The 26616-nt window shown below is 44.4% G+C and overlaps 2 protein-coding genes across 3 annotated transcripts in view; one reads left to right on the top strand and one right to left on the bottom strand.

Annotated features, from left to right (window-relative positions):
- The first annotated feature begins 91 nt into the window (after window positions 1–91).
- LOC107135624 (NADH-cytochrome b5 reductase 2) lies at window positions 92–23165 on the top strand. Of its 2 annotated transcripts, XR_007342304.1 has the most exons (10): window positions 92–235; window positions 724–867; window positions 1055–1127; window positions 3470–3576; window positions 3884–4013; window positions 4468–4551; window positions 5234–5319; window positions 6703–6802; window positions 7665–7888; window positions 18090–23165. XR_007342304.1 is itself a non-coding variant. In XM_015477595.2 (9 exons), the coding sequence occupies exons 2-9, from the start codon at window positions 790–792 to the stop codon at window positions 7835–7837; spliced, it is 831 nt and encodes a 276-aa protein (XP_015333081.1). In that variant the 5' UTR covers window positions 92–235; window positions 724–789; the 3' UTR covers window positions 7838–8118. The 2 variants fall into 2 exon arrangements, 1 of the variants encoding a protein (XP_015333081.1); XM_015477595.2 differs by lacking the exon at window positions 18090–23165 and having other exon boundaries at window positions 7665–8118.
- Window positions 8808–26616, bottom strand: part of Ppfibp2 (PPFIA binding protein 2) — a 149983-nt gene continuing 132174 nt past the window's right edge. The window contains 12 exon segments of the mRNA XM_048788275.1: window positions 8808–10773; window positions 10776–10811; window positions 11967–12032; window positions 14220–14396; window positions 15560–15748; window positions 16479–16604; window positions 18146–18268; window positions 18568–18656; window positions 18873–18984; window positions 19248–19398; window positions 25600–25728; window positions 26416–26557. Coding sequence (XP_048644232.1) covers window positions 10753–10773; window positions 10776–10811; window positions 11967–12032; window positions 14220–14396; window positions 15560–15748; window positions 16479–16604; window positions 18146–18268; window positions 18568–18656; window positions 18873–18984; window positions 19248–19398; window positions 25600–25728; window positions 26416–26557 — 1361 coding nt within the window. The 3' untranslated portion in view covers window positions 8808–10752.

Here is a 26616-nt window from a genome sequence, read left to right as displayed (position 1 = left end):
GGTTGGGCTGGGGCGGGAGCGGCTGGGCTGGGGCGGGAGCGCTGGGCTGGGCGGGCGGGCGGCGGATTCCAGAAGGCGGGGTGCGGGCGGGGCATCGGGTGGGAGAAGCCGAACGACCTTTACCGAATCCGGTCGGGCCAGGCTTGGGTGGAGAAATGAACAGGCTGGCCTTGCGTGCCGGGCGCGGTGGCAGAGTTGAGGGCGGTTGCGGGAAGGCCCGCCAAGCCTCTAGCAGGTGAGTGCCCAGGCCTCCTTTGCCTGTTCTGGAGGGTGCCCAAAGTCGTGGAACATCCCCTGGTTAGAGCTACTTCACTCCTACACCCTCCCCAGACCAAAAGGGGAGTGCCCTGCCCTCAGCTGTAACCACCTTGGGAGGCAGCCACCCCTCTCTCTGGTTCTGTCCTGGGGGCTTGGGCTTTCATTCCGTATTGCATGTTACAGGTAATGTCATAACCACCCCACGTGGAGGAGGACTCCCAAAGTTTGCACCCTTGGCTGTAGCCAGGGCAGGAGGGGCCTGGAGATAGTAGCATTTTCCCACCAGTATCTGCAGCTGACCCCCTCCCTACCTTCTGGTACACAGAAGCTCAACCTGCTTTTTGTTAGTGTAGCCTGCTTCCTCCTGTGGGGAGGACGCTGTGGTTGGGAGGATGCTGTGTCTGAGCACTGTGCTGTTTAGGGATGGTAAGACCTGAGATGTACTGTTCACATTGTGTCTGCCAGGACCCTTCCCTGCTGCTGGCCCTTGCGGTCGTTGGGGTTACAGTGCTTGTGTTTGCCCTGAAGAACATGAACTCCAGGAAAAGAGATCCTGTCACCTTACAGGACCCTGATGCCAAGTACCCATTGCCTTTGATTGAGAAAGAGGTAGTGGATCAGCCCAACCCCTCCCCTTGGTTGGGTGAAAGACAGGAGACAGAAGTGGTGGGGAATATTGGATGGGAAAGTGGGGTGGACTCATATCATGGGCCAGTGGAGCTATTTTCCCAGGAATTTGAGCTTCCCAGCAAGAGTTCTAGAGCTGATAGAGCCTGCCTCTGTTTTCTTTTACTAGAAAATCAACCACAACACCCGCCGGTTCCGCTTTGGATTGCCCTCTCCAGAGCATGTCTTAGGGCTTCCTGTAGGTGAGTGGGGTTTCGGTGTCATCTCCAGGGCTCAGCCTTTGAGGGCTAGGTACTCTGTTCCTATCAGAAGCACATGTTTCCAACCTCCTGAGGTACGAGGTTTCCCTGATACTCTTCCTGAACCATATGGGCTCAGGGAGAAGAAAATGGGCTTGGGATCATTCTTCATTATTCCATTTGGGCTGACTAAAAGTGGTATCTTAATAAGCATTGAAAAGAGATGATGCTAGAGTCAGAAGATCTAAGATCTCATTGAAGGCTCCTTGGAAGGTTCTTTGATGGGCATCGTTAACCAAGTTTCTCAACCTTTCTGATCTTCAGTCTATGAATTGGGATTTCCCAGGCCCTGCCTACCTGCTTCATTTACATTATAGTGAGGGTAAGGTGATTGACAGATATGAAAATTCAGAAACTGCAAAGCATTGTGTACATAGGAGGGAAAGGAGGAATTGATGTTCCTCTGCAGTTAGGAGAATGCTCAGAATGTGGGGGTAGGCAGGTGCCTTCCCCTCACTGTGGATTTTCTATAGGGTCCCCAGATCTACACAAGCAGGAACTGTTGTGATATCAGTCCTAGCAGTCTTAGAGTTCCAAGTTACCCTGTTTTCAATCTGTAACACCTCTAGACAGCTGAGTCAGTCTGTAAGGTGGAAAACTTCAGGGCCTAGGGATCCAGAGAAACTTTGTATAAACTACTTGTGCGGCTTGCTTCCTGTTAGATATCCTAATCCTCAGCCTACTCTTCTCATATGAACAAGAGAAAACCTTAACCTCAATTCTATAGGGAATAAAATTATACATAGGCAGCTAGATTGGCCCATCACCCTCCTTGATGCTCCCTAATTCCTTCTGTGTGCATGACAGTGCAATGTCCTGCTGCCTTCCAGCCCTCTGACTGGCCTGTCACCAGTCCTGTTTGTAGAAAGAGTAAAAGAATGAAAAACTTTGGAGAAATAAAATTTTCTTGGTCCTGGTGGAAGCTGTGCAGTTAGTGGGATCAGGGTAATTTTAGTGAGTTCTGGGAGAGTTTGATATGAGGACACAGGATATTGCTGATGCTTCTCAACTTAGCTGAAATTAAGCTAGTTAGAGATAGGGCCCAAGGGACCAGTGGGTCAGCCACAAGTTGTCTGGGGATGCTGCTAGACCAAGCCCAGGTTAGCTGCATCTGAACAGCCTTTCCAGGTTCCCAGTATCAAGTGAGCTCTCAGAAGGAGGCTGCTCCAGGCCTGTGTGCCTGAGTATCCCTGGTACCCGGCTACACCACAGTCAGTCATCAAGTGTGCTTACACCTCAGACCTCAGGGCCTCCTCAAAGACTCTGGTTTATGCTCCAGAAACAATTTCAAGGACTGGCTTCTTGACTGTTCCACTCCACCACCTTTCCTCCTCCCTACCGTCTTTTCCCTACCCTGAGACAGAGCCTCTATCTCTACTCTTAAGTCTCCATTAAAGTCTCTAATTTCCTGGGAAAACCAGTTTCTACTTCCTCAGAAACTGACATGTATTATTTTCTTGCCTCTAGTGTTAGTGCCTCTTGGTAGCAACTCTTACCCTCAGCACTAATTGCCATGGTCACTGGAGTCTCCAGTTTAGATTCAACAGAAGTCTGAGCAGCCCAGCATATCATCTGATACTGGGCTTAGTCTCAGTGTCATACGAGTGTGATGAATTCCACTCTGGAGGGGCAGAATTTCATGGTTCAGAATTTTATTGCTGTCCCTCAGTGGAGCCACAGGTCAGAAAGACACAGTGGTGTTGCTTTATTTGGTCCATAGGTGTCCAGATACTGGGGCCCTGCAGTGTCTATGAATCCCAGGCCTGTTCTGTGCCAGGCACTAGGATACAGATGGGGGTAGCTGTGACTTATTCACAGACCCCAGTGGTACATCCAGTTCAGGAAGAAATGAGTTTATAAAGATAACATTTTTATTTGGAAGCAAAATTCACCCTCCAATTTCAGTTAGCTTCTCTTCCTTTACAAATTACTTAAATTATGATCACATCTGAACAGGTATATCATCACCCCCCCTTGTGTATGTGTGTGTGGTGGGTGGGGGTGTTAATGGGTTCCAACCCAGAGCCTTGCACATGCTAGGCAAGTGTTTTAGCACTAAGCCACAACCCGAAGCTCATCATCCCCATTTTACAGATGAAGAGACTAAATCCAGAGAGGTAAAGTAGCCTCTCCTGGATCCTGGATTTGAGCTCCTTCCCCGCTTGCCCCCTCTTTACATCTTGCTGCAGCATTTGCTCCTTCACTGAAGTATTGTCCTTTCTGGGATTCCCAGGTGCTCCTTAGGCTGGCCATGCTCAGGCTAATATTTGGTGCCTCTTCTGTAGGTAACTATGTCCATCTCATGGCCAGAATTGATAATGATTTCGTGATCAGGGCATACACACCTGTCTCAAGTGATGATGACAAAGGCTTTGTGGACTTAATTATAAAGGTAAATGATATAAATGATTATAAAGATAAAAAAAAAAAAACACCATGTGCAGCTGTTTACTGTGGGTGTCAGGGTAGAGGGCAGTACTTTTTCTGTGAGGTTGCTCATGCCCCAAGCAGGACTTTCCAGCAGTGTCATTTCAGTGGAGCTATAGTAAACTGAGTGCAGTCTTTAGGTATTGCCCATAGCAATTGTGGGAGTGGGTCATTTTCCCTGTGTGGCTTTCTGTAGCAGATGCATTTTCTAGTTGTGTGCAGCTAGGGCCATAGATCTGAGCATGTGAAAATCAGTTTGCCTTGTTTTTCAGATCTACTTCAAAAATGTACACCCTCATTATCCTGAAGGGGGGAAGATGACTCAGTATTTGGAGAAAATGAAAATTGGGGACACTATCCTTTTTCGAGGACCAACGGGGCGCCTATTTTACCAAGGGCAAGGTACTGGGGTAATCACACTGAATCTCCAGCTGGGAGAAAGGAGATTCCTGCACTGGTTTTATTGTCATCCATATACCCACCTCACAAGGTCCTAATCTTCATTCAGTGTGTCTTCACTGTATCTCCAACTCAGAGCCTGAGACTTAATACTGAAAATGGATGATGGGTGGAATCCAGGCTGATTTGTTCTCTTGCATTTGCTACACTGCGTGAGAGTGCTTTGTGAGGTTCCATATTAGCTTCAGCTTGCCTTTTGCCTCAGAAGAGAAGGCCCAGAGGTTCCCTGAGGAGGCCCAGGCTCTTATGGGGCTGGTAGAGGAAGCTATTATGGCCTGCTTCTCTGGCAAGTCCCTAAGATGGACTTGCTTCCTGGGAATCCTAAAGAAAGTCAATAGTCTTTTGCAGGCTCCCAGACAAGAGCTGCAGAAATTAGAAGCATTCTCTGTGTTTCCAGGAAACCTTGCAATCAGACAGTACAAAACGAGCATGCCTGAGAAAAAACTGGTCTGTCACTTGGGAATGATTGCTGGGGGCACAGGTAAGAGGTTTCTGGGGGTATCATCCAGAAGGTGAGCCCTAAGATAATTCTGACTTTGACTTTGGAGTTATTGGAGAAGGCATGGCACAAGAGATTCCTTCTATAGCCATGGTGGTGGGAATGTGGAATTAGTATAGGTCTTGAACCTGGCCCTGTGTGCCCTGCTCCTCTGAACCAATGTGGAGGCTGTCCAGGGCCACAGAGAGTCTTACATGGAAATCCTGGGCCATGTGGAGGCTATGTGGCCAGGTGGGGCCGACTGGACTGCCCCTGGTCTCCAGCAGTTTCTAGACTCATTCCAAGCCCAATTCTCCCAACCCTTGGGAATGAATAACTGACTGAAGAGAACAAACATGGAGACATACAGTGTGCCAGGTACCATCATAGGCACTTTAAAAAGCATCACATTTACTTATTAATTAAGGTATTAATAAGGAACTAATTCTGTTTTGCAAATGAGTATACTTAAGAGCTCAGAATTCTCTTTCCATTTTGCCATATGAAACTGAAAAAGGGCTTTTGAATTACTGTTGCATTTAAAAGGGACAATAAAATGATGGACTGTTCCCCACTTAGTTTGGGGACAGAAGTGAAAAGATATCAGGGCTAAGGGAAACTGCTAAGCTGCTGCAGGCCAGGGGACAGGAGAAGCTGTTCTGCCTGCCCACTAACTGTGTTCCAGGCATTACGCCCATGCTGCAGCTCATACGCCACATCACCAAGAACCCCATGGACAAGACCAGGATGTCCCTCATCTTTGCCAACCAGGTCAGTTCTGCCGAGTCAGCCCTGAGCTTGCAGAGGGAGAATGGAATGTTCGCTGATCTGGGGCTCTGCATTCATTCCTCCCCCACTGACCAAGCGCTTGCTGCTTGGGTGCCTGTGACTGTGGGAGGGCTTAGTGGGCAGCTGGAGAAGCTGAATCCAGGCTCCTTTTACTGCTTGTTTTTGTTTAACTTTTCTGTCATCCCAGCCAATGCTGTAGCATCCGTATCTCCTTGATACTTATTTCTTCCTTCCTTGATACATATTTTTGATTTTCTGAGTACAAAATCATAGATGCTCTCAGTGGAAATTTGGAAAAAAATAGAGAAAACATATATATTTTTACTTATTCTTTTTATGTGCTATATATTTCTGTGTGTGGTGGGCATGTGTGTATATATTGTTTTCACTTAGCATTACCACATAGGCATTTTGTTCCCCTTAAAACTCTTTATGAGCTGGGCACAATGGTGCATGCCTAGAATCCCAGTGACTCAGGAAGCTGAGGCAGGATTGCAAGTTCTAGGCTAGCCTTAGCAATTTAGCCAGGCCCTAAGCAACCTAGTGAGACCCTGACTCAGAATAAAAATTAAAAAGGAGAAAAATTTTAAAGGGCTAGGAGTGTGGCTCAGTGGGAAAGCATGCCTGGGTTTAATTCCTAGTATGTGCTACGCCCCCGCCCCCCCTGGCCAAAAAAATAGAAAGACAAAAAATTCTATGAATATTTTCATCATAGTCTGTGTCAAGTTTAGATTTACTAAATCTACATTTTTTCCAGTTTTCAGTTATTAATGCTAAATGATACAATGAGGAATAATTGTACCTAGGCCTGATGACTTCTAGATTATTTTCTTAAATGGAACCTCGGAAGTGGAAAACTGAGACAAGAGTCTTGAAGAGTTTTATGATCCATACCTTCTGTGTACTCTGAGCCTGTGACAAGTGACTTTGGCTCTCTTTTCCCACATGAGGCTCCAGTCTGTTTTCTTTTGTAGTTCTTTGGTAGTGTCTCCTGAATGACTTCTTAGTCCCTACTTTCTTGCAGAAGACCTGAGCCTATAGTGAGCTTATTCTAGTTGGTTCTGCCATTCCTGGTGCCTAAAGTGAATATAGGAGGTGGGATGGGGACTTTCAAGTGAAGCCACCCAGCCTGTACAGCCACAGTCTTTTAGCAGCAGTTACTGCTGCATTGTGGAAAATGTCACCATCCCAGCAGCTCCCTCCATAAGAGGATGGGTTTGCTCTGTAGGAGCAGCAGAACCCTCGTTTATCCTGGGAGTCTACTACATACACTCAAGCAAGGGTGGTGGCAGCTTGGGCAGGAGTGTGTGGGAGGACATACAGGCTGTCCCTGGAGGGTCTTTTATAATGTTCCTTCTTTTCTAGACAGAGGAGGATATCTTGATGAGAAAGGAGCTGGAAGAAATTGCCAAGACTCACCTAAACCAGTTCAAACTGTGGTACACCCTGGACAGGCCTCCCCTTGGTACAAACCCTGTTGCTTCCCTCACTGTGGGTCAGCTCCAGGCTTTGATCCACCTCAAGGACTGGCCTCTTATTTTGTTTATGAGGACTGAGTTTGAGCATTTGGCTTTGGGCTCTGGATCCATATGGGAAATGCAAGTGTTGAGGGAGATAGGATTTGGATGGCCTGCTTGTAATGGTGACAAAAGGCATGTGTCCAGTATCTCAGGAGCACTCCATGAATTGTACTGAACATCAAAAGGAACACTGAGCCCCAGGGCTACTCTCAACACCACAGCCATCACACATACTGCAGCTGATATGGCCACTGGTCTTTTCACCAGTCATGTCATTGTTCATGGCCACTGCAGCCCTCCCTATCCATCTCATCTGGACAGCAGTTGTCATATGCTAAGCCTCAGCCAGCACCCCAGGAACCATCATGCACAATGTACCCTGTGTGGCATGTCTCACACACTGTACCTATCTGTACCTGTCTTGTCATATGGCTCACTTCCCAGCAGATGGCACTGCCCAACTCCACAAACCCCACACTATTCCATACCACGCCCTGACAGCTCCAGCTCACTATCCTGACTCACTATACTCTAGTACACCTCATCATGAAGTCCTTCACCCTCCTCAGTGCTCACAGAAGTCAGTCATCAGCAGGGGCCTCTGAGTCCCAGCCATGCCTGGAATATGGGGTAAATTCTGTCCCCTTATCCTCTTCTTGGGCTTATTACAGGGAGCTGCAGTACAGACTTCTAAGCCTTTATAGAGCAGCCTGGTCTACTTAGCTGAAAGGAGGGAGGGCAGAAGCCTAGCATGGAGGGGGCTTAGCCTGCTACCCCGTGACTCTTTCCTGCTGTGCTTCATTTCAGGCTGGAAGTACAGCTCAGGCTTTGTGACTGCTGACATGATCAAGCAGCACCTCCCACCCCCTGGGAAAACCACACTCATCCTGGTTTGTGGCCCACCAGCCTTGATCCAGACAGCGGCTCATCCCAACCTGGAGAAGCTGGGTTATACCAAGGATATGATTTTCACCTACTAGTATCTCCTGTACTCCTAGAAAATTTCCTGGGACCCTTTCCTCTGTTTCAGAGTGAGTTCAACTTCTCCATATTAAACTGGGATGTTTTTGAAGGTGCATCTCTATGCACCCTTGGGCCCCCACACTGGCATTCCCCTTTTGAATGTGGGGCCTAAGAAGAAGTGTTCAAGAGGCTGGAGACAAAATGACTTCTGAGACCTCCTGCCTTGGAGGCTGGAAAGAGCTCTGTTATGGTTATCTTTCTCCATAGTAAAATAAACTTAAGTAGTCAGCAGATAACACATGAAGTATGGTTCTGTGAGAGACCCACTGGGCCTTCTCTGCCCTGCTTGAGAGTTGACTTCTATATGCCCCTAAGGGGGTCAGAACTGCAATAGTGCCACAACAGAATTCCAGCAGAATCCAAGTAGGATCACAGTAACTCCCAATAATCTCTCTTGAACCTCTCTTTAGAGTGTGCTGCTTTTAAGGTCAGGCCTACAAAGTCTCAGGCACCCTCCATAATGCACTCTTCCTTTTCTTCTGGGACATCTTAAAGTGGGAATGGGATTAAAGGCACACACATTAGGGCAATAAATCCCAGAGTAAGTAGGCTCTGGGAACTCCTTCCAGACTCCCTGCTTTGGGCACAACAGATGGAGGCATGGAATGGATTATTTTTTGAGAATCCTCCAAGTGTTAAGCTCTGACCTGGCATGGGGCAAGGGTAGAGATGGTTACATACATAACAGAAGTTTCTCAACTTGCATGCAGGTTCCAGAAGCTCTGCCTTAAATCCTATCACTAACCCCTAGTGATACAAGGGACTACTATTGCCATCTGCTGTCCAGGACCAGGACAACATGTTGCCGCTCTGTTATCTGAGTAGGCCAGAGATCTTGAGCGGATTTTGTTCTCCAAGTTGCAGATGAGGAAACAGGTTATGAAATTAAGTGTTCCCACTAAGTGTGCAGCCAGTAGGTAGCACAGCTGACTTTAAAAATGGGTCTGTTTTATTCCAAGTTATTCCTCTTTTCACAAAAACTGACATAATGGAAGCAGTATTGACCTTGGTACCACTGGATTTGTTACCCACTGTATATGTGTATGCAGGACAATAGGAAGGGCAGAAGGAGCACAGAAGATGAATGCAGCTCTAGGGAACTCTCTGCAGTACAGCTGTCTTGCCCACAGGGGGCCATACACTGGAATGGTCTCACAGAAGGCCTGTGGGAGGTCTGAAGGGAAGGGCTGGCCAGGCTTCATCTACCTACCCATTCAGCATGTCTTCTGGGAATCTCCTGCTCAGGGAATGACACCTCTGCTGGATACTTTACCATAAGATCCTGACCTCAGGTTTTGCTCTAATTGCAGATCTGACCATGCTTGTTACCTACCTACTTTAAACCCTGCTCTGCTTGTACTCTATTACCCACCCTGGCCACTCCTCTGTCTCTATGACATATTCCAGGGGCCTAGTTTGCAAGATCTTTCTTGATTGGGCTCCTGCTGACCTCAAATGGGGGGTTTTGTCCCTCCTCTACTGTGGGAACATTTGACAAAATATGGAAACATTTTGATTTCACAACTAGAAGAAAGGTGCTGCTGGCATCTAGTGTAGAGATCAAGGATGCTGGTCAGCAGGAACCTGATCAAGAAGCAGTTTGAGGTCAGGACTGGGCTTACCCATATAAGAGTAAAAGCTTCCTGAGGGACATAGAGGTAGTATCTGTGCTCGTCCTTGACAGGCAACATTTGGCTTCATGAAGGGGACTGGGAGAAAAATGGATGCCACAGGGAGGGAAAGGATTAAGCAAAGGCCTGGAGGGAGGGAAGACTCAACAGTGGGTTCAGAATGGCTGATAATGGAGAAGGGCCTGGGATGCTCATCTGTGGTAATTTAACTGAGGAGTTCTGAACAATGACAGGATTAAAACAGTGTTTTGGGAGGTCATCATGGGGATGGGGTAGAGAAATGTCTGGAGGGGACCAACTGGAATGATGAGGAATTAAGAAGACCAGCTGCAACAATCAGATGAGAGATGAGGCTGAAACTAGAGCATGGGGGTGGGAGGGAGGAAGGGGCTGGTTGGGGAGAGGACACTGACTGGGGCTTAGTGGCAGCTCTCTGAAATGGGACACATTAGAAAGGGCACAGCTTGTTTGGGAAGATGATGAGTTCCAGTAGAAATGAGTTTAGGGTGTGCAGACGCTTTCCACTGGGGGGAGCTGTTTAAGCAGACATTCCGCTTGAGGACAATGAGGGAAAGGCCTCAGAGGTTGGTACACTCTGTCAGGATGAGATGAGGGAGTGTGTGTGTGTGTGTGTGTGTGTGTGTGTTGGGGACTCCTCTGTGCAAACAGTGGGAGGCCCAGAAGATCCCCACAGCTCTTGCCCTGAATACCCTCCTCAGCCAGATTTCTGTGAATGGAAAAGATGCTCCTGTTAAGCAGCCCAGAGAGAGCTCCCATAGTGCTTTCACCCCACTCAATCACTATAAAACATTCAGAACACTTTTTTTCCTAACTTTCTTTTTCTTTTTCCAGCAGAGGATTTATGACTAACAGTTCTTCCCCTTTGGTGTAAGAGCCTCCCAGCTGTCACCAGGAACAGCATGAGCCATTGAGTCCATGCACTGATATCTCATTGCACTCCCCACAAAGTGGTCTGTAGTCCATGTATAAAAGTACAAAAGGTAGAAAAGCTTCAGTAAAGAACACAGCACAGTTGAAAACACTTAGGAACATGAGGGCCACCTCCTGGACACCTGTCCCACCATTCTGCTTTGCTTGTCAGCACCCACATCTGAGATGTCCCACCAGCTCCATCTGCATAGTACAGATGGCTGTGTGCCAGCTCCCCATTGAGGCAAAGACTTAGGGCCCCACATGTGCCTCTCTGGGCTCTCGGCCATGAAGAATGTCATCTCCAGTCATCAGAGTTGGGGGCAGCCAGGCAAGAGTCATTCAGCAGCTGGTCCTGGCTCAAAAGAGTCTGAAACGACACAGCCAAAGGGGCAGTTTAATAGTTTTGGCCAAGGCTTCCCTACAACAGCTAGATAGGGAGCAGAGGGGGCACTCGGTATGGTCTGACAGATGCCTGTAAGTTCCTGGTATCCCGGGGACCCTGAACATTGGGTCAGAATAGACAGTACTATTAAGGTAAAAATAAACTGCTCATCTTAGAGGTAAACTTGCTATTTCAAGGCCACAAAAGGCCTATTAGAGATGATAGGGCAAGGTTGGATAGATCCATTGTGATGTATGAGCCAAGAAACAAGAAGAGACCTGCTTGGATCCAGAAGACTCCTGCCTTGCCCTTAGACAGAGTCTTCTAAACATGCCTCAGTAGATCAGCAAGCAAAGTACAGTGACAGGGGACTCAGTGTTGATAGACACTATAGCTACCAGGCCAGGGATGGGCTCTAAAGAAACTAAAAGGTCTGGAAGGCATGGGGCCTCAAAGACAATTTGTGCTCTGTAACTGGCCATTTTATTGCCAGCTCTTATCTGCCTATAACCCTTGCAAAATGGGAAATACAGGTAACTAAGCCAAAGCTCAGATAGGGAACAACACACCTAAGGTAAAAAGCAGATGAATCTGCCTTACTGCAAAGCTGCTCCTCTTCCCCTGAGACTGAGCTGCCTGCCTCCACATGATCTGATTTGTTCTCTTGGGTATATGGCAGTATATGCTAGCTTGCCTGTGATGTCCATGATGATGGGAAATGCATGTGTCTCATGTCCAGAGAGGAAAGAACCATGTCCACTAGGCCAGAGGTGAGGGCTGGGCTCTGGGCTGACTACACAGATGGTTTAGGGCTGCTGAACATCTAAGTTTCTTCACCAGCTCTGAGGTGGGGAAGAGAACCGTAGACCTAGTATGTCTTACCTGGCTATAGCTAAAGGTCTGTGAGCTTTCAGATGCCCATTAGTGACTCAAGGCCTAGCAATCAATCAATGTAGGAGGCCCCTAGGCTGCTTTCTGCCTTTCTGGGCTGACTCAGGCTTAGGCTGTGGCCTCAGGGCCCAGCACAATCCTTTACTCTCCCTTATCCTTGAACAGCAGCCCACCAAGCTCACTGGGCCTTTTCAGGCACCAGCCCTACTGTGTTGTGTTGGGGTTGGGGGGTGGGGGTCTGAGTCCTACCGTAAGGCGATGAATGTCTTGGGAGAGGAGCCCTATCTGCGTCACAGTGCCTTCGGAAGGCGCCATCTGTAAAATGGGCAGCAGCCTGGTCAGCACACACAGATGCAGCTTGTAACTTGCAGAGACGGCATGCAATGTCCATCCTGCTCAGGCCTGGCTTCTCCAGAGCATGCTTCCCTGGAGGGTTGGGCAAGGAGTGTGCCAAGCCTTGAGAAGTGGCAAGTGCTGGGGTACGTGCTGCTTCTGTTGCTGAGGAAAGGTGTCCAATGTCCCACACTGCATGCACACACTTTCATGAGGCCACATGTCACATCAGCATTTAGGGCACAGAGAAGCAGGGCGCAGGTATAGCCTGTGAGAAGCAGCTCTGCTGCACGTGTTCACTGTTCCAGATAATCCCAGGAGAAGAGAATAGCAGGCCTTTAGGATGCTGGATAGAATGACAATTTCCAGGTACCAACAGGACGCCAGATACCGATGCCCCAGTGTAGATGGACATCTTCAGGAAGCTGCTGCCTCCTCCCTATTGAGGAGCCTTCCTCCCCTCCCCTCCCCTCTTCCTTGGGTAATGCTGGACTTCTCCTTCCCTAAGGTGATTTAGACATTGTAGGTTTGGAAGCATTCTTTATAGATTTGTAGGATATCAAGTGAAACCCTTTTTTTAACAGGTGGAACAACTGAGGCCCACAAAGGGAAAAGAGGACTTCCATGCGGCTACAGAGAGAATTAGTGGCAAAACAGTTCCATGCAGGGTTTGAAAACAGGCACATGCAAAGTCTCTCACCAGGATATGATAACAAAGAAATAAGGGATAAAGCTGGCCTGACTGGCTGTACAGCCACAATGGCCAGGGATCAGCCTGGAGGAGCGAGTGCCATGCAATTGCCCTGAGTGCCAGGATCGAACACCAGTGTTCCCAGCTGACAAGCTTGTATCTACATTTCTCACTAGCTGGACCTCAGGGGAGGTGGTGGTTTGAGGGAATAGGCCATGTCTGAGGCTGCTGGTGGTATAAGAAGCAAATCTTAGCAGCCTTTCCATCTGGGACAGAATCAGAGTGCTACAATGGAGTCACTGGCCCTGCCCCACTGTCAGATGATTATGACACTGCTGTTATTCTTCTGTAGATGAGGCCCAAGGGACCCAGTGAAGCCAAACACTGGCCTGGGGTGAACTGGAATCTCAAGAGCAGGAGCTCAGCCTGGCACCACATGTCTCTCTCTGTCTCTGGCCAGACAGAGCCCATCTGGAGGGCCCATTATCAGCTAGTCAGCCTCTAAATCAAGAGGCCAGATCTGCTTCAGCCCTGCCAGCCCAGGCGAACCATCCCCCACAACAGTTATGAGAAGCTGGCAGAACACGTGAAGGAACAGAGAGTGTTGCCAGCAAGACATCCCTACTTGTCACCCCTACCCTCCTTTAGTGAACTGGAAACCAACTTGGGGTCTGCACAGCAGATGTGACCTATAGCCAGGATGTGCATGAGACCCAAGTTTCCCCTCTGCTTCACTGAGGGAGGTGGGGCCTGAGGCAGTCCTCTCTGAAGGATACAAAGAGGAAAAAGGGGTCCCTCTTTGCTCCATCCCCCTTGGGGAATCCTGACTGTGTACCTGGATTGGGCTCAGTGCCACAGGCTTTTTAAGCTACAATCAGTAGGGTTCCATTTCCAGCCATGCTCACCTTTCTTCCCCCAACAAGATTAAAAATATGTTGCACTGTTTACTTCCTACATAAATATTGTTTTTATTATCAGAAAGAAGCAACTACCTCTGTAGAGAAAGACATAACACAATTACACTGTCACCACCGCAGAAGTCCCTGCCATTTGTCTCTTTGATCTCAGCCAAGATTCTCTGGTCCATATGCATAAGGCACTTGAGCTTTTCTTTTAACCGCAGCACAGGGGAAATGCCTGAGAGTTGAGTCTTTGGGGATTGTTCATAGCCTCTGGACCTGTGTCTAAGTTCATGCATATCTGGTGGTGCTGAAGTTGGCTGTTTAAAATTACTAAAAATGTAAAAGCATCTTAAAGGGTTTTTCATCCTGAGTCCACCTTTGACAACAGTCCCCAAAGCCTGCCTCTTCAAAGTATGAAGAGAGATTGACCTAGGGCTATATAATTGCTGGAATGTTCTCTGCAAGTCATGCACATGAGCAGGGGGTGAGGTTGCAGTTATGATGGCACACGTGGTGTTACTGTGTTTTCAGGTGCACAGAGAGGGCAGGTGACAAGCATCAGCTAACCTGTCCCACCTGGTCCAACTCATCCAGTTCAGGAGCATCAAGGGGGCTGAGGCCTCGGCAGCCACTGTAGACCCGGTGACTATCACTGATAGCATCATTAGATTCCATTGGGCAAATGTAATCTGTGGATTCATCAAACTTCTTTTTTCTTATGTTTCCAAAATGTGAAAATCCCAGTTTCCTTGGCTAAAATACAGCAAATACAAGATTATGGAAAGATTACTACTCCAGTGTGCAGATATGACCGACAATATATTTAAGAACAGTCCTAGGAGGAAAGAACTAAGGCAAAGTGCTTCTTGAAAAAACTGAACCAAACAGGTCCTGTAGGCAATTTCTATGCTGAGGAAAGATCAAAAGATAAATAATCCTAACAAGAACTGCTCCTCCAAGACTGTGGGAAAACTCGTTCCCATTGTCCTATTTTCCCAGGAACTTTCCTATTTTCCCAGATGGACTCAGTTCCTACTGAACACCAGCCTGCACTTGAGGCCAAGCATGGAGGACTTGCCTCAACACATTTGATGACAGCACACTAGGGAGCAGCACCCAGTGCCTTTGACACCAGTGCTTTGAGAGCCACACCAGATGCCCTGGGTTGGTCTTCCTTCTTGCTTTAGCTTTGCCCAGCACTGGACTCCCCCCTCAGAAAGTCCAGATACTTGCTGTTGTGCTTCATTAGGAAAGAAGGTTAAGCTGTGAGCTGTGCTGTGAGGCACCATCATGCCTGCTGGGGAGGGGCCAACCTGGCTTCCAGAGAGTGAGTCTGTGGGCCTGTGATCTGGGAAGGACATGGTGGGGATGTTGTGGCTCAGGAAGGGCTTTGTGGGATTTAGGGAGCCCACAGATGCTTGGTCTTGGTACTTGGATGACTTCAGATTAGGGATATGGGACAGCTGTGTGCAGGCCACATCACAGAACAGGACAAGTGGAACCAGCTGCAACAGGAGCACTCCCCATGCTGTCAGGGTAGCTTTGACTGAGTCCCCTGCACTGTGGCACACAAACGGGCCTAATGGAAGGGAATCCAGATCAGGAACTCATCTGCTGTGCAAAATGAGTAACAGTAGCACTGGGTAGAGGACAAGCTCCCAGCTACCTGAGAATAGATGCTTCCTGAACATGGCCTCTGTGTAAAAAACCCTGTGCTCTCTTTCTTGGACTTAGGACAGGTAGGCAGTAGGCCTAATGAAGACAAACAGACCAAACTCCTGCAGCAGAAGCTGAGTGCTGCTCCTGGTTCTCAATGTATACACTGATCTGGCTCCATGTACTGAGCCAGTGGCTGTATGACCTGACAGCCAGAAGGAAGTCCCCAGGGGTAACCCAGAAAGAGTATAACAACTCACCCGGACTTTGGCCGTGGTAGTCAGTGGTGTATAAGCTGGTGAGGCCATTTTATCTCTCTTTTCCTGTTCAGCCTCAGGACCAATCAGGGCACTGAATTTGGTGGTCAGGTGGCGCCTGAGGAGCGTCTTCTGTGGTGGGATATTGAGAAGCATGGCCAGGGTATCCCCAGTGAATCGTGGTTCCAGGATCTAAGAAAGAATCATAGACAAATTTAGTCAGTGGCAACAGATGATACCTAGTAAGTAATAGGGAGAAACTGGCCTTCAGGGCCTTAGGGTGCCTTCAAAATTAGGCTGAAGCTCATACCCTTGTTCTGTGTCCTACTTTCCTCTCTCTACCCAGACGAGGCTTGGCTTTGAGCAGACACTAGCATATTTGTTAAGTGACCATCTCATTTTCACAGACCAACAGAGAACAGCGACCTCTTTAGGCTGTCTCCCAGTCTCTTACAAGTCTTGAACCTTATATGTTCAAACCAGCACCTCCAAACATCCACACCACCATCTCCATATTTCTTCTCTGGCTTTGCCACTTGACAGATCTGAGTTGTGATAAGGATTATATCATGGCAAGCAGGAAATTACATTTGATGACCTCCCCTTCATTTCCCAGTCCCCCTGTTCCTCTAGAAGCAGGTAAAGCTGACTTGTGTAGGTCTGATTCTCATGCATTCCCACTAACCTGGGATCTCTCGGTCTGTAGTGGAGGAAGCCCTTCCAGAAGTTATCTTGTTTCCATGGGGTATATTAATTCTTACCCACAAATTATCAAATATTTTGAAACTTCAGATTCTATAAAGGTTTCAGATGAAGTATCTTTTTTTTTTTAACTAGAATATATGTTTGGCCCTCAGAAAATTAGTTTCTGAATACCCAAGTCTACATCAAAGCAACTGGGCTAGCCCAGAGTGCAACTCACAATAAGACCTCCATGGACACCACTCCCTCGAAGGTTGGGTGCATACTCTGCCAGGTCCACAGATCGCAACCATTCCATCACCCTGTGGTTGGACCATTGCACAACTTCTGAAGGAGAAAGGTTACTCTGTGAGAGGAAGAAGAGTGAAGACATTAGACTTCATTGGTCCTACCATAGTCCTCTGTGGGGTCATCCCCTGTGAATGAATCTGCCCCAGAAGCCTCACCAAAAGAAGACCCTTGTGCCTAACAACCCAGGCCAGCCAGACTGCCTCCCTGAGAGCCTTCTCAGTTCTGAGAAACAGCTCTTACTGGATCTTACATGATCTTCTACACTAAGACATCTGAATGCAGAATCCTGTTTCTCCCTAATTTTCCGGCTAACTTTGGGAAAAATAAATAAAGGCATGTAGTTTTTCATTCAATTATTCAACATAATTTTAAAGATTCACTTATGAGAAAAGTGTTTTATAAAGAAAAAGATCTTTTTGTGGACAATTGTTTAGGGGAATGTTATGGTTTAGATGTGAGGTATGCCCCAAAAGCTCATGTGTGAGACAACGCAAGAAAGTTTAGAGGACAAATGGTTGGGTTAGGAAGGCCTTAACCTAAAACAGTGAATTAATCCCCTGAAGGGATTAATTCTGTGGTAACTGAAGGTGGATAATGTGCGGCTGGAGGAGGTGGGTCACTGGGGGCATGGCTTTGGGGTATATATTTTGTATCTGGCTAGTGGAGTCTCTCTCTCTCTCTACTTTCTGATCATCATATGAGCCACTTTCCTCCACCACACTCTTCTGTCATGATGTCCTACCTCACCTTAAGCCCCAAGGAATTGAGACCTCTGAACCTATGGGCCCCCAAATAAACTTTTCCTCCTCTTAAATTATTCTCATCAGGTCTTTTAATCACAGCAGTGAAAAGCTGACTAAAACAGGGAACACACATCAAGATACTTTAAAATGCCCAGCACTGTGCCTGGGCAAGCAAAGTATATGTGTTGAATACCGAGAAAACAGGAGGTGGAGAACAGAGGTAAGAGTCATTAATCCCCCAGGAAGCAGAGGTAGACAAAGTTTCCAGGAACAGAGGAGGTGGGATGTAACTGACAACACTTCAGTTTGGGGCCCACCAAGAACCCTGAGGTTCATGGAACAATATCAAATATATCATTTGGGTTGCTGTGTTTATCTGTAATGTTTCTTCTCTACTAAGACCTGCTCATGGATTCTGTATATCTGGACCTGAACATTGTTTAATTTTGTATATATACAAGTAGGAAAAATTATTCTTAATGTATGATTTTGTAGGGCTCCTTGTCCCTTTTTCTCTGTTTTTTCCTGTCCTCTGCCTGACACTCAAATTTCCACTTTGTGTATCTCTTCCCCCTTCCTTTGCATCATCTCCTGTAATCATTATGATGACTTTGAAAAACTTGTTGCCACAGACATTACATTTGTAATGTAAGGGAGAGTGGAAGATTTGGAGGTTTAGTGGCCACAATGGAACACAAAAGTACAAGCAACATGGGTGTTTTGGGTGCCAGAATCCCAAGCACCACAGTCCAAAATGCAGCATTTTGTGATTATGTAAATCTTATTTTTTCACACAGGATATTTCAAGTGTCCTGGCTCAGGGCTCCCTGCATAGCTATTATCCTGCCCTCACCTCATCAGCTGGGCGCCGATGCAGGCAGTGGGGGTTGAACTTGTTGACATGCAGCACATGAATGGCACATTTGATGCTGAGATGATGTAGCTGGCTGGTGACTTTTAAGAAGAGTAAATCATTCTGGAAAAGAAAAGTTTTGATGAGCCAGTTTCCAAAGTAACAAGACTCCAGTGGTCCTTCCTGGTCTGGCCAAACAGACAAAAGACTTCCACATTTCAGGAAGGTGCATTATGGACATACCAACAGTTTCTCTTATCACAATGGTTTGTACTCTGCTACTGGGGATATCTTATGTAACAATCAATACTATTTCAAGGACTTCAGAATAAGATGGAATCAGGCTTAAAATAACAATCATGGGCATATCTGAGCCAAATGCTCACAGATACAACTGAAATATTTAAAGGAAAAGTCCTCACCACAGTTAGGTATTGCAGCATTCGTCCATCAACTCTGGACTCATGAAACTGGTCTTTATATTGGGGTAAGCCGATATCATCAAGCCACCCTATAAATACAGAAAAAAAAAATAGATGTGTTGGGATTCCTGAGAATAGGAGCAATAATTATCATTTTGAGGTTCCAGTTTTTTTCAGAAGATTTAGTAATCCATCTGCCTTTCACAAGGACACAGCTATCTTTGAGGCACACATTCAACATGGAAATTCTTTTTACCCTTAGGAACAGTCAGATTCATACTTAATACATATATGCCTGTCCTTACGTGTCACCCAAATGTGATCCAGCAGCGCAGACTTCTCTTCCTGCTTGGTGTTGATGGCTTTCACTGCTAAAACAAGTTTCTTTCTATGAAGAGGGTGCTTAATTCCTAGTTCCTGAAATAGCAAGATGAAGACCAGATGTAAAATTTTGGCAGACAATTTGATCTCCAGAGGATGTTGTGTCAGGGTGGAGATGCTCTAAAGAGTGTGGCAGGGGATCTGTGCACAAGACCCTGGGATGTCAACCTGCAGTTACTAAGGAAATCCCAGCCTTCCTGCCCATCTTCCTGTGTGTATATGGAGTGGGGGGTCTTCACCTTCCCATGAATTGGTCTAGGGAGAAATAACAGCCTCCTTTCCCTGGGCTCAGTTCTTACCTTTTCCATGTCCTGAGGGGTAGCTGTCAGTAAAGTGTGGCCAGATGTCACCCATTGCCTGGCAAAGATCACGTACTGAGCCAGGCCAAAGTCCTCAAGCCATGAACATACACGCTCTGTGCTCCACTGGGCAAAGGGGGCATTGGCATCACTGGGAAGCAGGGAAACAGTATACTTTTGTAAGTTGAGAGTCTGAGGTTCTGCGTATAATAAAGCCTCATCAAAAAAGGAACTACCTTTTAACAAACAACCTAACCATGGGCTATAGCTGAAGGAAATTCCACAACAACACACTCACATGAGGTACATTCAAGTCCCCTCCATAACAAATGAGTTTCAAATCCAGCTACTTAGAGAACGAGATAGCTGACATAATCCTTAAGAGACTGCAGTCAATAGGTCCACATATACCTCAACATGTCACAATCCCAGAGCATGGCCCTATTAGGAAGAACACCTAAAACTACCTCATTTTGTCCACAAGATTCAACACTCTTTTTAAGGAAAATACTTAGAAAGTTGGAAAAAGACAATCGGTTCTCTAACATAAAAAAAAAAAAAAATCAACAGCCCTCCAATTAACAATAGCTAATATTAAAAATACTAGGGACTTTCATATTAAAAATCAACAAAGAGACAATATATTTTTATAAGTACTTATTAATAATAACAACAGTATTCTGAGGATTGCATCCAAAATATTATAATGTTTATTAGAATAAATAAAAGTAAGAAGTATAGCTACTAGAAAGGTAGACATAAAAGAAAATAGTTCTTTTCAGATGAGGGCTGCCTGCCTGGAAAGCTCAAGAGAGCTCAATAAGGTGACTAGTAATAAAATACACACACATACACATATATACATATGTAATATGTATATTACAAGCAAAAATCAATCAATTTCTACACAGTATCCATGCACAGCTACTAAAGCATTTGTTAAAACAATAAAAATTCTCCCCCATACAAACCAAAATTATAAACGGCCTAGACATTGCCTTAACAAGGAATGTGTGTACCTGTGTATGTGATTGTGATGGGGTGGGGATCACAAGGGGGTAGAGTGGGGTGATATAGTAGCCATAACACTCAACTATGCAACATAAAAAAAAAGACATGCATAAATGAAGAGTTAGATCATGTTCCGACAGGATGAGTAGACATTAAAACCAACCATTCTTAGAGACATCAATTTTTCATTTAAAGTGTGAATATAATGGAACATTCAAAATCCCAAAAGAAACTTTGTGGCAGGCAGTGGACAAAGTAACTTTATGTTCATTTTTAAAAATAAATGGGGATTTATGGAATATAAAAGACTAAATATTCACAAAGATTTCTTTCTAGGAAAGTACAGTTGTCTGTTGGTATCCACAGGAAATTGGTTCTAGGACCCCCTGCAGATAGCAAATTCTGAGGGAGTCAAGTCCCTTACATAAGATGGAGTAGTATTTACATACAACCTACACATATCCTCCATAAACTTAAGTCATATCTAGATTATTTACATTACCTAATATAATGTAAATGCCATGCAAATAGTTGTTATACTGCATTGTTAGAAAATGATGGCAAGAAAAAAGTGTGTGCATGTTCAGTGCAAACCATTGTAGATCTAACCACATCTTCAGTACTCAGTTGGCTTAATGTACAGATGCAAAACCACTTAATACAGAGAGCTGACCCCCACCCCTAACATACAGGAATACATTTTTTGAATACCTGGCTGAGCTGTTCTAAAAGGGAAAGGATTTCTTAAAGGGCCAGAATGACAAGAAAACACCATTCTAGAACCCTGGAGATGATGGAGTAGGATGGAGGTTGAGTCAGTCTTTCTTCTAGGATGACTGTCAATATTTTCTTTTATAATTATGAGAGTTTTAAAAAGTTTCAGCTTCACAATTTGTAATTGTAATTGGTATTGTCATGCACATTTTTAGAATCATTGATTAAATTTAGGAAAACTTCTATCAAGTATCTCTCACATATGAATGTTAAAGATTCATAAGTGCGTATACTTCATTAGCAAGTACATTCCTGACAGGAGAGAATTTCTGTTTTGACTAAGCACTCAAGAGAACCAAATCTCCTGCTTAAGATTTTGCAGATCTGATGACTGGGAAGAATTTCCACAGACTAGCTTCTGGCTTTGTTACATCTAAAATATGGTTTTGTTTCCACTATCCCATACTTTTGGTATGGAATGCTAGAGGACACATTCATTTTAGAACATGACCTCTAGCATTCAAGTTTTCTATTGTCATGGTTAATCTTAAATATTCTTCAAATTGTCAATATTCATTAATTGATGTGTTGTCCATGCTCTTTTGACAGTAGCTTAAGTTTTATTTTATCTTTGCTGATGTTAGCATAAAATGTAAAATCGGCAAGAAATTTCAGTCTTTTTACAATGTGTTCATATGATTCACTTTATATAAATAATACCTGAAAACTTATTTACAATTTCTATTTGAAATTTATTTCTTGCACTTGCTGCTTTTGATATGGTCTAACATTTTTTGTTGTCATTTATAATTTGTTTCTTAATATGAGAACAATTTCTCTGTTCCAATGCTCATTTTATCACTTTTATTTCACATGTTATTAGGGTTTTATTTCACTCATCTTCTCATTTCTGGAAATTGTGGGGAAAAAACAGAAATTGTATATATTAGAGAGGCATTTCAGTTTTGAAGGAGGAAATAAGAATTTTTGAGATCATAATTTGAAAACTTCTGTCCTTCAGATGTTTCAACCAAACTAGAGTTCTGGTCCTCATTTCGGTAGTCTTCTCATTTATTGTTGTGTATACCCTCCCTACGCCGCCTTGTGTTGTTCCTACAGTATCAGACCCAGAACTCCTCAGCTTCTGTCAAAGCCAGATCCCCCCATCCCCTCTGCCAGGAATATGGCTGAACATGCTAAGGAAATCATTTAGAAATGACAGAGAAGGTTCTTCTCATACACAGCCAAACAACTTATTTTATTGACACATTCCAAAACATCTTTCCAAATTGCTGTTAAAATGATATACTGAGATTATCAAATATGCCACCTCCATGATAGGGGAAAGGGCATGGCACATTCATAAGTGCATACACTTCATTAGCAAGTACATTCCTGACAGGAGGGAATTTCTGTTTTGACTAAGCACTCAAGAGAACCAAATCTCCTGCTTAAGATTTTGCAGATCTGATGACTGGAAAGAATTTCCACAGACTAACTTCTGGCTTTGTTACATCTAAAATACGGTTTTGTTTCCACTATCCCGTACTTCTGGTATGGAATGCTAGAGGACACATTTGTTTTGGAACATTACTTCTAATTTGCATCTTTAGTTCTGGGCAACAAGCAAAATGGGAAGTAGGAGTGAGCACTGACGCTTTTTTATGCTAGGATAGCTAGTTAACTAAACCCAACTGAACAAACTATGGAGTGATGGCAGGTTACATCCACAAATCCTACTCAACCTGAACTGGATCCCCAAACTCAATTTCCCCTAAACCAGTTAGCTCTCAAAGATCCCTAAGTCTAGTCCATCATCATCTTATAAAAGGAAAACTATAGACAAAGGGAAAACTGGAATAAAAGGACTCATCGGTCTAAACACTGTGTTTAAAATACCTTATATATGGATGGTGGAATGTGATGGTCATCCTTATACAAAATACATGTATGAAGATTTGAATTTGGGGTCAACATACTTATATACAAATAAAGATATGAAAAATGGTGGTACATATGTGTATTAAGAATTGTAATGCAAAAAAAGGGTACATGTATAATGGCATAAGTTGGCATGAACATACTGTATATAAAGAGATACGAAAAATAGTGCTCTATATGTGCAATAAGTAATGTAATGAAAAAATAAATAAAATAAAATACCTTATATATGTAAAACTTTCAAAACACTTAGCCCTGTCAACACATTGATTGATTTTCTCTGGACCCTGGAATGGGCCCATAAAGTAGATGCCCTGGTAGCTTCCTTATAATCATGAAATATGACTCTGACCACAAGTGTGGGGAAAAGACACACACACACACACACACACACAAATGGGACCATCAGTAGGGCAGTGATGTGATTGGAGGGAGACTCTTAGATCAGCTCAGAGAACCCCTCCATAAAGATGGGATCCAGTCTATGGCTCTAGAATCTGTTAGCATTAATTATTACACTTTAATGTCTTTTTCCTAGGGCAGAAAAACAACAAAAAACCTCTTATGCTAAATTTTTAAAAATCATGTATGCATGTTTAGTGCAAATAAAGTAAACAAAATAAAAATGACTAAATAAAATTGGAAAAATATAGATAGTTCACAAAAGAAGATTTAAAATGCAAACAAAATTAACAATAAAATTATAATTTTTTTGGAGGTCTGTAAAAGAGAAATTTGAACAAAGAAAAATTTGAAACTTTTAAACTGACTAGGATGTATGGGTGACAGGCTCCCCATTCCCAGCAGTGCTATCTGGATGTAAAAATCCATAAAACTGTACTTTGGGGGAAAAGAAATAAAATTTGTTCATCTGTAATCAGAGAGTGCTCCAACAAAATGTTATTATCAACTACCTATTTAAAAAATAATTTGTTATCAGAAAAAGAAGAATTTGGGCTGGAAGCTATTATTAATAAAGTACTTTTCCTCCAATAATATTATTGACACATTTTTTAAAGATTTTGCCTTGATATCTATAAATACTAGAGGACATTAGCATATAATTCTATCAAATTTCTGCTTCAGGGTAATAAAGGCCTTTCTTTTCTCCCAGCAAATTCATCTTTGTTACCATAAGCACTGTTAAGATAAACAGCAATCTCATCAGGACTCTTCACTCCCATTCCCTTTATCAACCATTGTTTACGATTAACAAAGCACAAAGACATTCTAACAAAGCAGCTCTGTGGCTGGAATGGCAGTTTTTTCCTTTGGCAGAGGTTTCTGACACTGGTTACCCCTTACTCTAAAGTGACTTGCAGAATGCAAATGGATTCCCCCACTATGCAGCCCCACTCTGGGAAACACCTGAGTGAAGACCTGACAAAATCTATAAACCTGCCCATGGCAAGCTGGGGAGGAAAGTATCTCATACATGTGCAAAATAAGCTATGGTTCCCTTCCACAGGGGATGTACTACTGTAAACAATAGGACGGATTTAGGGAAATGCTCTTCCCTTCAGTTGGAATCTAGACTGCATTATTTCTGAGAACTAATTTTTGAGTTATGTACATTTTATCTGATAATTACCTGGACTTCACACTAGTATATGGCAATCTCAAGGGCACTAAACTCAAGACAGTTAGCCCGACTTTTCCCCTTTTGGTTAGATTAAATGGCACAATCCAATCCTTCAGAAGACTCCAGAAGAACTGACTTTAGCTCTGTAACTTAGACCTAAGGAGATATTCTGCTGGATGTGAAGTATCAAAATTAACAAAGCACAAAGATAGAAAAAGGGGCTTCACCAAAACAGGAATAAAGATTAACCTGTTTAGGTTTGAAGGGAGACACTTTCTCAGAGCAGGAAAGCTATGGAAAGGAGGTAAAGAAAGTGTCCACCAAGGACACCTCTAGAAAAGCTTAAGGTTCTTTATGTTTTTTGTTTTTTTTTTTAATTAGGGCATGATGTAAAACTCACCATTTTGATTCCAGTGCCACTCATGCTTTAGCGATTACCATCCCTCGGTAAAATGTGGCACAGTGAGATTATGAGGGATAATGGAAGATGCAACCTGCTCCATTAACACTCTCCTGTGGAGTCTGTGGAAGGAGTGGGCTGCCCACAGGCAGTAAGAGGAGGTTCTCTTTTCCAAATAGACTAGGGGATGTTGACTCTTGTGTGGCAGACAGCTGGTGCTTGGTTTAAATGTATTCCTCATAAGAATTTCTTAATAAAATACTCATATTTGATCTCCATTTTACAAACCAGAAAATGATGAATAAAGAGGTTATATAACTTAGCTATGAAGTGGTTGAGCAGAGAATACAACCTGTGTCTGGGATTCTAGGAACTGTGCTCTTAATGGCTTCAACAAAGCTTCTCAATCCAGTGTGCAAAGGTATTGCTGATAATGGATTATAGATATGCAGAACTGTTTTAGGCACTCCTACCACCACCACCACCCCATCTCCAACTATAGAGAGCCTCTTGCCTTCTCCTCAGTATCTTATCTATCAGCATGAGCAAAGTTGACAAGTGTCAAATGGGCAAGTCAAGAAGCTCTGCATGAAGGGTTCCTCCCATCCATCTCTGGAGGCTCTGGGACATCCAGTCCCTTGTCCCACTCCATTCCAGGAAAAATTTCATGTAGCTCTCTGTAGATAGACTGAAAGGAGCCTTACCTTTTCTGTCCCTTAGAATCTCTGGTCCTAGAGAGTCTTGGTCCTGCAGTTGCCCGAAGCCCACCTCGTCGAAACTCTGCCATCCCTGGTGCATCAGTGTTGAAATTTCCTGACTGAGTTCTTCGGATTCTGCATGGAGAGGAATCCGTGGAGACTGTCAGGGATGACCTGAGAGTCTAGAGGCAGTGTAACCCTTCCTTTGCAGGTAGGGCCATGCAGTCCAGACTCAGTGCAATGCTATCTCCTTATGCCTCCCCAGAGACCAAGGATCATGACTTATGACAGTTCCTTCATTGGGCTTGCATCTCAATTCTAAGCCTGGGGTGGGCCACTCCCCTTGGGGGACAAATTAAAGGTTGCTGCCTGGAAGGAGGCTCCAGTGTCTGCCTATTTCATAGACTATGTCACTTGGGCCAGCAAGAACTCAGCTTTCTGTCTTCAAAGATTTTTGCAGTCCCATCTGTTCCTCTCCCAAAACCCATATAGGATAAGCTGAAGTGAATATCATTGGGGTGTGTGGGATGGATGTCTAGAATGAATGACATGTGTAAGGACACTGGCTATATTAACTTTATATATTAATATATTAACTTTATATAATATATATCAACTTTTTATCTATATGATAACTTTCATATATATCTTCCCTTCTCTAGGCCCTGTAAAAATAACTCAAATTCACCCTGAACATGACTGCTCCATTTTAACTGCTGTCCCAGTGTCTAATGGATCAAGTACTTACACAGATTTTTTTATCGAATCAAGAAGAAAATTAATTTCAAGCAATATGATTATAACCCATTACTACCAACTTACTTTCCCCAGAATTTCTTGATTCCTTTGGGGCTCCGTTTACCATCTGGTGTCAGGGGGGACTGGGGGCTTGACTCAGCACCCGATGAGTTGGAAGAGAGTTCGTTGGCCATGGCAGCATTTTCCCAACTGCTTTCTGTGTCTCCTGTGGTTGAAAAGATTGAATGATATGTCAATCAGAGGAATGACCTTTGGACCCCTATT

Source organism: Marmota marmota, unplaced genomic scaffold (assembly GCF_001458135.2).
Source record: "Marmota marmota marmota unplaced genomic scaffold, marMar, whole genome shotgun sequence".
NCBI lineage: Eukaryota > Metazoa > Chordata > Mammalia > Rodentia > Sciuridae > Marmota > Marmota marmota.
The sequence above is the reverse complement of the archived record's forward strand: the minus strand, read 5'-3'. Positions and strand labels throughout refer to the sequence as shown.